Source organism: Rhinopithecus bieti, unplaced genomic scaffold, assembly GCF_001698545.2.
Source record: "Rhinopithecus bieti isolate Rb0 unplaced genomic scaffold, ASM169854v2 scaffold_788, whole genome shotgun sequence".
NCBI lineage: Eukaryota > Metazoa > Chordata > Mammalia > Primates > Cercopithecidae > Rhinopithecus > Rhinopithecus bieti.
The window spans coordinates 802974-816474 of NW_016803416.1; the positions used below are offsets into that span (position 1 = coordinate 802974).

The window sequence follows — 13501 nt, forward strand, 5'->3', positions numbered from 1 at the left end:
CTGTCCCCAGAGGTGGAGTCTACAGAGACAGGCAGGTTTCCTTGAGCTGCTGTGAGCTCCACCCAGTTCGAGCTTCCCAGTGGTTTTGTTTACCTACTTAAGCCTCAGCAATGGCGGGCACCCCTCCTGTGATCGCAGACTGCTGTGCTAGCAATGAGGGAGGCTCCTGGCCGTGGGACCCTCCCAGCCAGGTGTGGGATACAATCTCCTGGTGTGCCTGTTTGCTCAAAGCGCAGTATTGGGGTGGGAGTCACCGATTTTCTGGGTATTGTGTGTCTCAGTTCCCCTGGCTAGGAAAAGGGACTCCATTCCCCCTTGCGCTTCCCAGGTGAGGCGATGCCTCGCCCTGCTTCAGCTCTCGCTGGTCAGGCTGCAGCAGCTGACCAGCACCGATTGTCCAGCACTCCCTAGTGAGATGACCCCAGTACCTCAGTTGAAAATGCAGAAATCACCAGTGTTCTGTGTCGCTCGTGCTGAGAGTTGGAGACTGGAGCTGTTCCTATTTGGCCATCTTGCTCCGCCCCCCAGAATTTTCAACAACTATTTTTGGGACAACTGGATGTACATAAGCACAAGAATTAATTTGTATACCTTTCAGACACCATTAAAAAAATTAACTAAAAAATTGATTATAGACCTAAACGTAAAAGCAAAACCTATAGAACCTTTTTTTTTTTTTTTTTTTTTTTTTTTTTTTTGAGATGGAGTCTCGCTCTGTCGCCCATTCTGGAGTGCAGTGGTGCAATCTCGGCTCACTGCAAGGTCTGCCTCCCGGGTTCAGGCCATTCTCCTGCCTCAGCCTCCCGCTGGGGACTACAGGTGCCTGCCACGATGCCCGGCTAATTTTTTTTGTATTTTTAGTAGAGATGGGGTTTCACCGTGTTAACAAGGATGGTCTCGATCTCCTGACCTTGTGATCCACCCGCCTCAGCCTCCCAAAGTGTTGGGATTACAGGCGTGAGCCACCACGCCCGGCCAAACCTATAGAACTCCTAAATGAAAACATGTGATCTTGGGTGAGGCCATGGTTTATTGGTATGACACCTAAAGCATAAGTGATAAAAGAAATATTATATATATTGGAGAGCATCAAAATAAAGTATTTTGTTCTGTAAACAATACTAAGAGGAAAATAGATAAGGCACATATTGAGATAAAATATTTATAAATTACATATATAATAAGGGATGTGTATAAGAATATGTAAAATAATTGTTATAATTAATAACTATAAATCAATTAAAATATGTAAAGAATACTGATAGACATTTCTCCAAGAAAACATACCAGTGTATAATAAGCACATGAAATATGCTCAACATCATTAGTCATTAGGGTAATGCAAATCAAAATCACAATGAGATGCCACTTCATACCCACTAGAATGGCTATAATAAAAAAAAATAATAATAAGTGTTTGCAAGGATTTGGAGAAATAGGAACTCTCTTACACAGTGTATGGGAATGTCTAATGGTACTGTGCTTTGAAAAAGAGTCCAGCAGTTCTACAAAATATCAAACATAAAGTTATCTTATGACTCAGGAATTCCATTGCTAGATTGGAACAGAAGTGAAAACATACTTCTACAAAATACTTTTATACAACTTTTCATGACAACATTATTTGAAATAGTCAAAAAACAACAAAAAAAGAAATAACCCAATATCCATCAACTGACTAGTAAAATTTTATGTATCCATACAATGAAATACTATTTGGAAATAAAAGGCAATGGAATACTGATGACATACTGATATTTGCTACAATATGGATAAACCTTGAAAGCATGATGCTAAATGAGAGAAGCCATTCACAAAAGTCCTCATATTATATGATTCTATTTATATAAAATGTCCAGAATGGGCAAATCTGTAAAGACAGAAAGTAGATTAGTGGTTGCCTGGGAGAGGGTGCAAGGAGAATGGGGAATTACTGCTAATGAATATGAGTTTTTTTGGTAATGGTTTCACAACTCTGTGAATATACTGAAAACCATTAATTTATATAGATCAAATAGACCATTTCCATAATATTAAAATTATATCTTTTTTTTTTTTGATATACAGTCTTGCTCTGTTTGTTGCCCAGGCTGGAGTGCAGTGGTGTGATCTCAGCTCACTGCAACCTCTGTCTCCTGAGTTCAATCAATTCTCCTGCCTTGGCCTCCCCAGTAGCTTGGATTACAGGTACCCACCACCACGCCTGGCTAATTTTTGTATATTTTTGGTAGAGATGAGGTTTCACTCCATCTCTAGTGAGTGGTCTTGAATTGCTGACCTCAAGTGACCTGCTTGCCTTGGCCTCCCAAAGCACACAAATTTTATAATTTTATCTTAATAAAGTTGTTTAAAAAGGGGTGTGTGATTGAATGCCTGTCTAAGACAAAACATGACATCTGATTCTGTAAATGTTTATATTTCCCACTTTCTCTAGTTCTCACCCTTCAAACTATTTCTTCCACATCACTCATTTATTTCATAAACATTGAGTGAAATATAATCTCAATAAATATGTACTGAATATCTGTTATGCTCAAGACAGGGTCTCAGGCATTGAGCATACAGGACTATTTCTAGGGCAGACAAGGAGAATGGTGAAGCAGGGAAACAAGTGAAGAACTGCTAAGGGATTACAGGAATGTTATTTCCCTCTTTGATATTTATCTTCTGTTTAAGAATGAACAGTCAATCTTCAGGGTCAATTCATGTAAGACTGATGTCATGTCACTGGTGTAAAATCTGGAATAGTGGATGTAGGCAAAAGAGAAACAAAAAATTGGTTTGCTTTTTTATTATCTAAGTCTTGTTATAAAAATGCTTGTCCTGAAAGTTGTTTTGCAGTATAGCCTACTTAATCCTTCCTAAATAACAATGATAATAATGTAATGTGGTTCATGAATATGGTAAAATAATTTTAAAATTTGTGCATTTATCTTGTTCCAGTGACACTTTGAAGTGATTTATATGAATTAGCTAAAATCTCTCAACCAGCATATGAGAGTGATGCTATCATTATTCCTATTTTCAGATGGGGAAATTGAGGCACAGAGAGGTTAAGTAATTTTCTTAAAGTCATGTGACTAGTGAGTGGTAAGGTTGGGACTGAGGTGATGCGTTGCCAGAGCCCAATCTCTCAGCCTCTGTACTGCACTGCCTGCTACTCAGCCCCATCTTGGGAATTGGCATTCCTTCCTCCTGGTTACTGTAACCAGAAACCAACAAGTCATCTTTGAGTCCCACCTCTCTATTATTCTCCCTGAACTAATGCTATTGATTAGCAAGTCCTGTTGACTCCACCTCTCAAAAGTCCCTTAAATATGACTACTTCTTTCCATTTTTATTGTCACTACATAGGTCCAAGCCACCAATGTGTTGGCTGTAGTCATCTCCTAAGGGTTTCTATGTTTTGATCTTCTACACTCTAGTCTTCCAGGCAGCACCCAAAGCGATCATTTTAGAAATGTGAACCATGTAATGTTACTTCCCAGCTCAAAACTTTCCAAATTTTTCCTTTTAGACCTTGAATTAAATTGAACTCTTTATAATGACCTGACTTGTTCTGCAAAATCTGATCCCTTTTTTGACCTCTTTCCATTTCACTATTTCTTTATGCCACAGGGGCCACCTATGTAGTTTTCTTTCTGTTCAAGACAAGCACTTGAACAAGAAACTCCTTCTTGTCTTTGGGCTTTTGCTCTAGCAATGCCCTCTACTTGTGATAGCCTTCACTTACATAGGTTTTCTCCTGGTAATTCTGTAACTTGCAGCTGAGATATCACCTCCACAGAGGTGCCTTCCTTTGCCACCACATTTAAGGTAGTTCATCTTCCCTCTTCTGCTCACCATTCATCATACTATATAGCCTCTACTAAAGACAAAGTAAATTGATTCATTTACTCTTTGTCTCCCTCTACTAAAATACAAGCTCCTTAGAGAAGGACCTTTGTCTTATACAACATGGTATCATTAACACTTCTGCTGCTGCAGGCCCTTTTTAGGCATGCAATAAATATTTAATGATGAATGAATAAAATGTTAAAAATTCATGGTGAGGCTGAAGCTTTTATCTCCCCTTCTAACAAGAATAGTGATTTGAGGTTCTTGGGGAAAGTGATGTGAAACTACAAAATCAAAGTGATTTTATGTGCTCAACATTTGAAATAAGAGGGTAAAAAATAAAATTTTACCAACATTATTTTGGAGATAGAAGCAAAAGAATTTAATTTCTACCACTAAACAAAATAGAATTAAAAAATAAAAGTTTCTCCAAGATTGCAAAATAAAGTCCCATTTTCTAAATCCCATTTTGCAGATGAAATCAAAGTTTTAGAATATTGGCATCAAATTTTAATATTTCCATACTTTTTCATCTCTGTTTCTCCATCTTTTTTTTCTTTGATGCTACAGTAAATTTCTTTGGCCTATTATTCCTAATTTTTAAAGCTTTGGCCATATTTGAATACATGGGAATGTTTTGGGATTTATTCATTAATAGCAGATTCACATTTCAGTGTTTGTTGCATCATAGAACTTGCTTTTTATAACTTTCTTCTTAAAATAATATTGAAAATTCACATCATTGTTGTGATCAAGAGCCGTTCTGCATCTAGAGAGACTTAGATCACTTTCTTTTAACGAGATTATGAGGAATATATGTTAACTTTGGGTTTTAACTTCTTTGGGGTCACAGACTCTTTTGGAAGCCAAGTGAAGACTGTGTACTTTTGCCTGTCCCATAAAACGCGCGCGCACAAACACACACACACACACACACACACACACACACACACACAAACACATTGTATACAATTTCAATGGACCTTATGAAGCCCACTTTTGGATTTTTGGCTTAGTTCTTCAAGAAGCAGTCTCAGCTCAAAGTATACCCATATTTGTTAAACTTAGAATCCAAGATAGGGAAATAGTACACAAAAGTAAAAATTGCCCACATTTTCATACTTTCCTCCTGGTGGCATTGCCCAGGGGCTTTTTCCCAGGTTTGATTCTTGCTTTGGTCTGGCTTCTAAGCTGCTCCAAGATAAATTATCTCTCCTGGTCACTGACTACTTGGCTTTCCCTGGTCATAAGATTTATGAAAACCTAAAATAAAGCAACACTTCATATGACCACAGCACACCAGTCAGTGCCAGAACAATTGGTGAGCCTGCTTTGCTCATGCTGTCTTCTCAGCCAAGGAAGGAGTATATCTCAACAATGTATTTGTGTTAGTACTCAGGTTCCTCTGAGTTGATGGCCACTGGGGACCCATACTACCATATTCTATGGTTGTTTATTATTAGAATATTGTTATATAACAAAAGCAAAAGTCTACTCATTTTAAATATAAATACTTTATTTGTTACTTTCCAAATTGTTCTCATTCCAACTAAGAAGCTTATTTGGAACTACTCAGAATCCTGAGTGCTATTCACATAATTGATAAAAAAAATAAATCAATGATGTAACTTGGCTGTAATGTATATTCCAAAGCTGATTTGGCAATATATGTCAAAATCCTTAGAAATGTAGGTACCTTTTGACCAAGTAATTTCCTCTTTAAGATTCCACTTTAAGGAGATAATATATTGAGCAAAGATTATAAAGATGTGAATCATAGTAGTGCTTATATGAGCAAGTAATTGCAAAAGAACGAGTTGTCCAATAATTTAAAAAGATGAGTTAATTATGCTATGATGTAGCTATGTTAAATATATACTGCCCTCCATATTTTAAAAATAATGATATACAACATTTTATAAATGGAAAAAATATTACCAATATTTATAGCTAAGAATCAGGTTCAGAAGCTATATCTTTGGTAGGATCCTCTTGTGATGCAATCATCTTATTCACATCCATTCTAGCGCTTCCCCACTGAGGAGCAGCCAGGTTTAGGTAGAATTTTCCCTATTCTCAGCTCTATGAGTCAGCATGGCTGAGTTTTGCCAGTCTTCTGAGTATAACAATGCCTAAGTCAATCAGCTCATCCATATTCCCCTGGCTATAGTGGTTGTTTCTCATTTAGCCAAATCCACATGCACATCAAGACTCTTGTTTAGCAGTTTGAGAGGGGATAATCTTTCTATGTATATGTTAAAAAATAAATACATAGTCTGATTACCTTTGGCAACCATCCCGCTACCATGGGGAAGACAAACTTGAGGTTGAAGAATAGCTAAGAACCAAGACATGAATCTGGAGACCTCGTCAAAGAGTGTCTGAAACCTGGCCCCTCTAAATGTTTTCAGTTGCAGAACCAATAATTCTTACTTATTAATTATTCTAGCAAGAGTCTTGTTTTCCATACTTATAACCCAAAACATCCTAATTAATATGAAATCTAATTATGTAAAAAGTGTATTCATATATTACACAGCTACACAATAAAATATCAATAATAATTGTCTCTTGGAGAGGATTACCAGTTATTTTTCCCTCTGCTTTGTGACTTTTCTGTAATTCCAGATTTTCTATAATGAATATATATTATTTTATTCAGAAAAATCATATATAATAATTAGAGTCAGAATAATAATGTTCATCTAAGCCAAAACCATCAGACTTTTAATCCTGAATGGTGATAGGCTAAATGAAATAAAGTGAAAGCTAATATATTGCTAATTTTGTTTGTTTGTTTGTTTTTACCTTTCAGAGTCACGAATGCAAAGTTCTTAATTCCAAGACTCTTATTTATTTCTGTACATGAATTTATTTTTAAAAATTTAAAAATATGATTAGTTCAAGATCCATAGATATTGACATCTGCCTTTCTGCCCCAACATTAGGACACCTAAAATTGGTTTTAGGCATGACAGAAGAAAAACTGGGCTTGGGATTCCCACTCCAAAATTTCCTGGATATTTGACCTCAGGCAATTACTTAAACTCCCTGAACCTTAGTTACTTCAGCCAAGAAATATGGGGTTGCAGTTAAGTGAAATAAGCCAAGCACGGAAAGACACATATCACATGTTCTCGCTTATATATGGGAGCTAAAACAGTGGCTCTCATGAAGATAAGAGAGTAGATTGGTGGTTACAAGAGTCTGAGAAGGGTAGAGAGGAGGAAGGTATGAAGGAAGGTTAATTAATGGGTACAAACATAATGATTTGAGAGAAGAAAATGATCTAGTGTCTGACAGATCTGTGAGGTGACTATGGTTTGCAATTATCTATTATATGCTTCAAAGTAGCCAGAAAAGAATAATTGAAATGTTTCTAGAATAAAGAAAAGAGAAATATTTAAGGTGATGGACATCTCAAGTGTACTGATTTGATCTTTAAAAATTATATGAATGTATTAAATTATCACATGTACCCTAAATTAAGTATATTTATTATGCATCAATGAAAATTGTTTAAAAAAAGAAAAAGTGTTAGACCAAATGTTATCTACCTTTCCATCTGTGAAATTCTATGAGTGACTCTAAATTTTGCTTTATATTTGAGCGGAACTGATATTCACTGCCTGCTTTGGGAAGTATAAGTAGGTTTCAACTCTCATAATAACATTGATTAATTGGTAGCCACTGTCTGCAGAGCGGTGGTAAGAAGGTCTCAGAGTACATACGGAGTCAGCAGGAAAAAGTACTATGATCTGTCAATGATGTTGATGAGTATTTGAATCCTCAGTCTGGCTCATATACACATATCGTACAATGTAGCCTGATTTATTTTATTATTATTTTTTGTAGCACAGTGTCCAAATCTTTTGAGAGTGAAATAACTGGGAAGAAATCCCTTTAAAATGTATCTGCTTCTTTTCTCCTATTCCTTTGATATCTCTTAATCATTGGTGGCATTGACTGAATAAGAGTTTGACTGAATAAAAGTACAACTTTTAGTAGTTAAAGTTTAGAAGGATATTTCTTGCTTGTTTCTTACACTTGATATTTTCTTGTAGAAAGAGCTGCAAATGGACACTTCCTAGCAAGTAAGCAAATGTCCTAATAGTGGTTCCAAGTATGGGCAGGGTGGGTCAGTGAGTGGCTGGTTTGCAACTATGTTCACTTCTTGCTTCTGTCAAACTCATTCATAGTGTGGAACTCCAACAGAAACCGGTGAATAAAGATCAGTGTCCCAGAGAGAGACCAGAGGAGTTGGAGTCAGGAGGCATGTACCACTGCCACAGTGGCTCCAGGCCCACAGAGAACAGGGTGAATGAGCACGCCTATGCCAAGTGGAAGCTCTGTGCTGCTTCAGCAATATGCTTCATTTTCATGATTGCAGAGGTCGTGGGTGAGTCTTTCTGCAGACTTTTTTGATTAAACAAGCAAACAAACAAAACTCTGCATCATTATGGGAGGGTTACCTAAGTTCTTTTAAAGTAAGATTTAGTATTTTCTGTAAGTATAAGGTAACAATATGCTCATTGTAGATAAGTTGAAAAACAGTAGGAAACAAAATAAAATTCATCACTATTCCATATTCGAGTCATAGCCTTCAATAATTTTAGGGAGTGTTTTGTGCAATGCATTTTCTGTTCATAGCTCACAGGTTTTATTTTTTAAACATAACTGAGACCATACTGAATGCTTTTGACCACACTGTCAAATACTCTTCAAAAACATTTTTATGCCTGAACAATATTCTCTAATATGCTCCACTGTAATTTACATAACGATTTCTCTATTGTTAGAAATTTAGGGAGTTCTTTCCTGCTTATGGACAATGTTGCAATGCAAAATCTTAAAGAAAGTTCTGCCTGCCTTTCTGGTTAATCCCTTCAAAGAGATTCCTAAAGGTGGAAATAATTGCTTGAAGGACATGAATATTTGTATTACTTGATTCATGTTGCCAGAGTGCTGTTGAGAAAGCTAAACAATTCATGTCTACCGGCTCTACTTGAGAGTGATTCTGACTCCAAATCTTAATGACAACTAATTTTAATCTCTAAAATCTCTTTGCTGTCGCATAGATGTTTTAATATTTATTTATTTAATTGTTACTATTAGACTATTTTTGCATGCTTGTTAGTGATCTGTATTTCCCTCTGTTAATGCATTTTCTCCTTGTCTCTTAATGTCTGTTACTCATTTGTTTTTTAGAAAATTTTTAAATTCTCTATATTGATCTCTGGGAACTCTTCATGTATTAGGATATTAGACCTTTGTTATATTAGTTATAAGTGCTTTTCCAGTTTGTTGTTTAACCTTTTGATGTTTGTGTTGACTTAGAGAAGTTTTAAATTTTACATAGGTAACTGTTTTAAACTTTTCATTTTGAGCTCATTTCTTTTATTACTCTTTTACTGTTTTAGTGCTTAAGAATCCTTCTCCATCTACTGAGAAGATAGCTTTTTTGTTGTTTAATTTTGTATTTAATTTAAAATTATGTTGATATTAGATATATTTGTATGCTCTAAGGACTGAATTTTTTTCTAAATAGCTAACACAGTTTTCAGCATCATTTATGAAATAATTAATTATTTTCCCCATTGATTTTTGATATTTCTTTAATCACTTATCAACACTTTATAAATAGCAGGTCTATTTCTAAGGTGTTTCACTGATCTGTGTTTCTGGTCTCTGTCAAGGACATAATATAGATTTATATGTTATAATATCTGTTATTTCCTATTAATGATTTTTAATTTAGCAAAGCAAAGGCTGTTCATCTCTGTTTATTATCCTAATTAAACGTGAGAATTGTTCTGTTCAGTTTTCCCCCATCCAATTATGATTTTATTAATATTTAAATTAATTTGAGAACACAATATCTTTAAGTATTCGGCTTTCCATCCAGGAATATGTTATGTTTCTCTATTTATCCAAATCTTCTACATGTCTCATCAAGGTTTTATGGTGTTCATCTGACTACACGGACAGCCTACTTCTTGAAAGAGTTATTTCTGATTATTATATGTGCTTGGCTTATTCTTTCCAGGGGTGAGTGCAGTCCACCATTTTTCATGTTTTGTTTTCTAGATAATTACTTTTTGTATTCTAAAATTTTGATTTTTGTATATTCACTTTGTACTCAATTATGCATTTGAATTATTGTCAATTCTAAATATATTTCAGTGCATGTCCCCTTTTCCCGTCTCGTGCATCTTCCTCATCCCAGGACATCACGCTCTCTTGTGCAGAAAACGTGTTTCTCCTCATTTCAATAGTTATATCTCTTTTGTGTGTTTCATGTTTTTATCATGTTAAACAATACCTTATGCTAAATCAAATCTATGTTTGATTATTTAGCTGTTAAGCAAAATGCTTCTTGAAAGGTTGTTTTATATTATGTTAATGAAATGTTTATTTGTTTCAGTTTTGTAATGATTAACAAAGAATCAAGGACGAGTGTTGACTTTTAATCAAATACCTTTTCTTTTGAATTTATTGTTTTTTAAAGCTTTTTGACCCGTGTTTGAGGTGTGTTATATTAAGAGATTTTGAAACATGTTATGATCTTTGCATTTTTGGCATTATGATAATAGCTATTATTTATTTAATGCTTACTATGTGTTAGAAGCTGTGACAAGTGCTTTCCATGTATTACTTTAATTAATCCTGGTGAATTCCCTAAGAGGTAGCTCTCATTGTTAATCTCACTTTATAGAAGGAACTAGAAGCACAAAGAGTAAAGTAACTCTCTCTTGGAAACATACCTGTAAGTGGGCAGGCTGTCTGAATTTCAGAGCTTATATTCCTAAGCCCTAACTATGGTGCCTCTCAAATTGACTGTGGCGGGCCATCCTTTTAATGCATTGCTGAATCTGAGTGACTGATTTTTTTTTAGGATTTTTACATCTTTATTAATAGTTGAAATTTAATTATAGTTTTCTGTTTTATGTCATTTTCTAGGTTTTATATTTGAATTATGCATGCTTAAATGGAAAGTTTAATTTTAATAATTTTATAAAGAAATAAAACAGTTTATATAACATTTTATTATCTCTTCCTTTTAAAAAACTACCTAGTTATTTGTATGGCTTTGGAGACATTTTTGGAGATGACTTTTAGATAAGATTTTTAGCTTCATCCTCACTTATTGATATACTCAAAATTTCTCCATCTTGGGTACACTTTGGCCATTCATTTTTTTTCAAAGTCATTCATCTCATTGAAAATTTCAAATGTATTATCATACCATGGAACATGATAGCCTCATGTTGGTATTAACTTCGTTCAAATGTCCTGATATGCAATGTTATCTTATTATTTTTCCCCAAACAGAAAAAAGAACACTGTAAACTACCTGACATATAGGACCATAAGCTACTACCAATCTGTTATCAAACGTTACCTTCACACTCTGTTACCAATATTTTGGTGGCTACGTTTCTGTTATCCAAAGGGGTAAATTAATCGTAATCTGAGACTAGAGAAAAATAGACTCTGCTTAGCTATTTTTTGCATTATAATATCTAGCAACCAGAATTAGCTGGTTTCTTCTAGCTATGGATACACTCATATTTGGACATTTATAACTGTTGAAAACTATGAAAGAACTTAGACATGTCTAGTCCAAGACAATTCCAGGGTTGGCAATATCCTTTCAGTCAAAGTTTACAGAACTAACTCATACCACAAAATTCCTGGAGTCAGTTCCTTTGAAGAAGCTGAATTAATAGCTTGATGGAGTCGCAAAGAACTTACTTTTAGCAGTTCTAATCTGGAAAACACCTTTTGGAAATTTACTAACATCTATACCAGAGGGATATTGTTTATCATTATTGGAATTAATAAGTTTGTGGATAATATTCAATAGCTTATGTAAAAGATTGACATAATGAAAAACCTAATAACAGAATTCATTTGAAATGTGATTTGAAAAGGCGATGTTCTTGGACATCCAAATAAAATTCTGGCACTACCACCTGCAAACACAGCTCAGGAAGATTCATTGACTGACTTCTTTCTTCCACTACTTTCTTCCTCCGCTTTTCCCTGAATCCATATGGATGCTGAGAATAGATGGCATTGTCCCTCCGGCTGATATCTAATAAATAGTCTGAAAAGAGATGATCTTCCGCTCACAAAAGTAATTTATGTTAATGGACAAATAAAAATGATATATATTTAATATGTATAACATGATGTTTTGAAATATGCATATATGGTGAAATGACTAAATCGGGCTAATTAACATGGACATTACCTCACATACTTAACTTTTTTTGTGGTAAGAACACTTAAAATCTACTCATTTTAGCAATTTGGAAGAATCCAGTACATTGTGCTTAACTATAGTCACCATGTTCTACAATAGATCTCTTAAACTTACTCCTTCTATCTAACTAATATTGTGTGTCCTTTGACCAACACCTCCCCAGCTTCTTCCTTCCCCAGCCCCTATCCCTGCCGCTGATAACCACACTTGTACTCATTGCTCTATAAATTCAACTTTTTTAGATTACACATGTAAGTGAGATCATGTGGTGTTTGTCTCTCTGTTCCTGACTTATTTCACTTAATAAAATGTTCTCCAGGTTCATCAATGTTGCTGCAAATGACAGGGTTTCCTTCTTCTTAAAGGCTGAACAGAACTGCATTGTGTATACATACCACATTCTCTTTATCCATTTATCTGTCTATGAACACTTAGATTGATTCCATATCTTGGCTATTGTGAACAATGCTGCAATGAACAGCATTGAATGGCAGGGCAGATATATCTTCAACATATTGACTTCACTTCCTTTGGATATATACACAGTAGCAGAATTGCTGGATCATATGGTAGTTCTATTTTTAATTTTTTAAGGAACTGGTTTCCATAATGGCTGTACTGACTTACATTGCAGTTTGCAAGATTTATTTTCTTTTCTCCACATCCTCACCAACATTTATCTCTCCTCTTTTTGGTAATAAGCACTCTAATAGATGTGAGGTGAATTTTTCTGATGATTAGTGATGTTGAACATATTTTCATAGACCTGTTAGCCATTTCTATGTCTTCTTTCAAGGAATGTCTGTTGAGGTTCCTTGCCCGTTTTTAATCAGGTTATTTGTTTTCTTAGTATTGAGTTGTTTGGCTTCCTTATATATATTTTGGATATTAACCCCTTATCATATGTATGGTCTGCAAACATTTTCTCCCATTCTGTAGATTGTCTCTTCATTCTATTGATTGTTTCCTTTGCATTTGAGTTTGATGTAATCCCAATTGTGTAATTTCACTTTTGTTGACTGGGCTTTTGGGGTCACATTAAAAAAAAGCATTGCCCAAACAAATGTCATGGAGCTTTTTCTTTATATTTTTTTTCTAGTAGTTTTAGAGTTTCAGATCTTATATTTAGAGTAGTTTAGAGTAGTTTTAGAGTTTCAGATCTTATATTTAAGTCTCCAAGCCATGTTGAGTTGATTTTTGTGTATGGTATGAGATAAGGGTCTAATTTCATTCACAACCTCCTCTTTCCCTTCTCATTTTTATACATTAGAGTCTATGAGTTCTAATCTGACTTTAGGGGCAGAAGTAAGTGATGATGTCAGTAAATAAATTGATACTGACTGAAAATTATTCAGCATTTCAGCTATATTGAGATTGAGCCAATTTTCCTAAAAC

At 34.8% G+C, this 13501-nt stretch overlaps 1 protein-coding gene across 2 annotated transcripts in view; it reads left to right on the forward strand.

Annotated features, from left to right (window-relative positions):
• The window catches only part of SLC30A8 (solute carrier family 30 member 8), a 52758-nt gene that overhangs the window by 12126 nt on the left and 27131 nt on the right, over nucleotides 1-13501 (forward strand). The window contains exons 2-3 of one of the 2 annotated variants that reach the window (XM_017882681.1): nucleotides 7902-7931; nucleotides 8037-8236. In XM_017882681.1, the coding sequence (XP_017738170.1) occupies nucleotides 7902-7931; nucleotides 8037-8236 (230 nt within the window). The remainder of the gene's footprint in view (nucleotides 1-7901; nucleotides 7932-8036; nucleotides 8237-13501) is intronic. The other variant, XM_017882690.1, reaches the window with a different exon arrangement.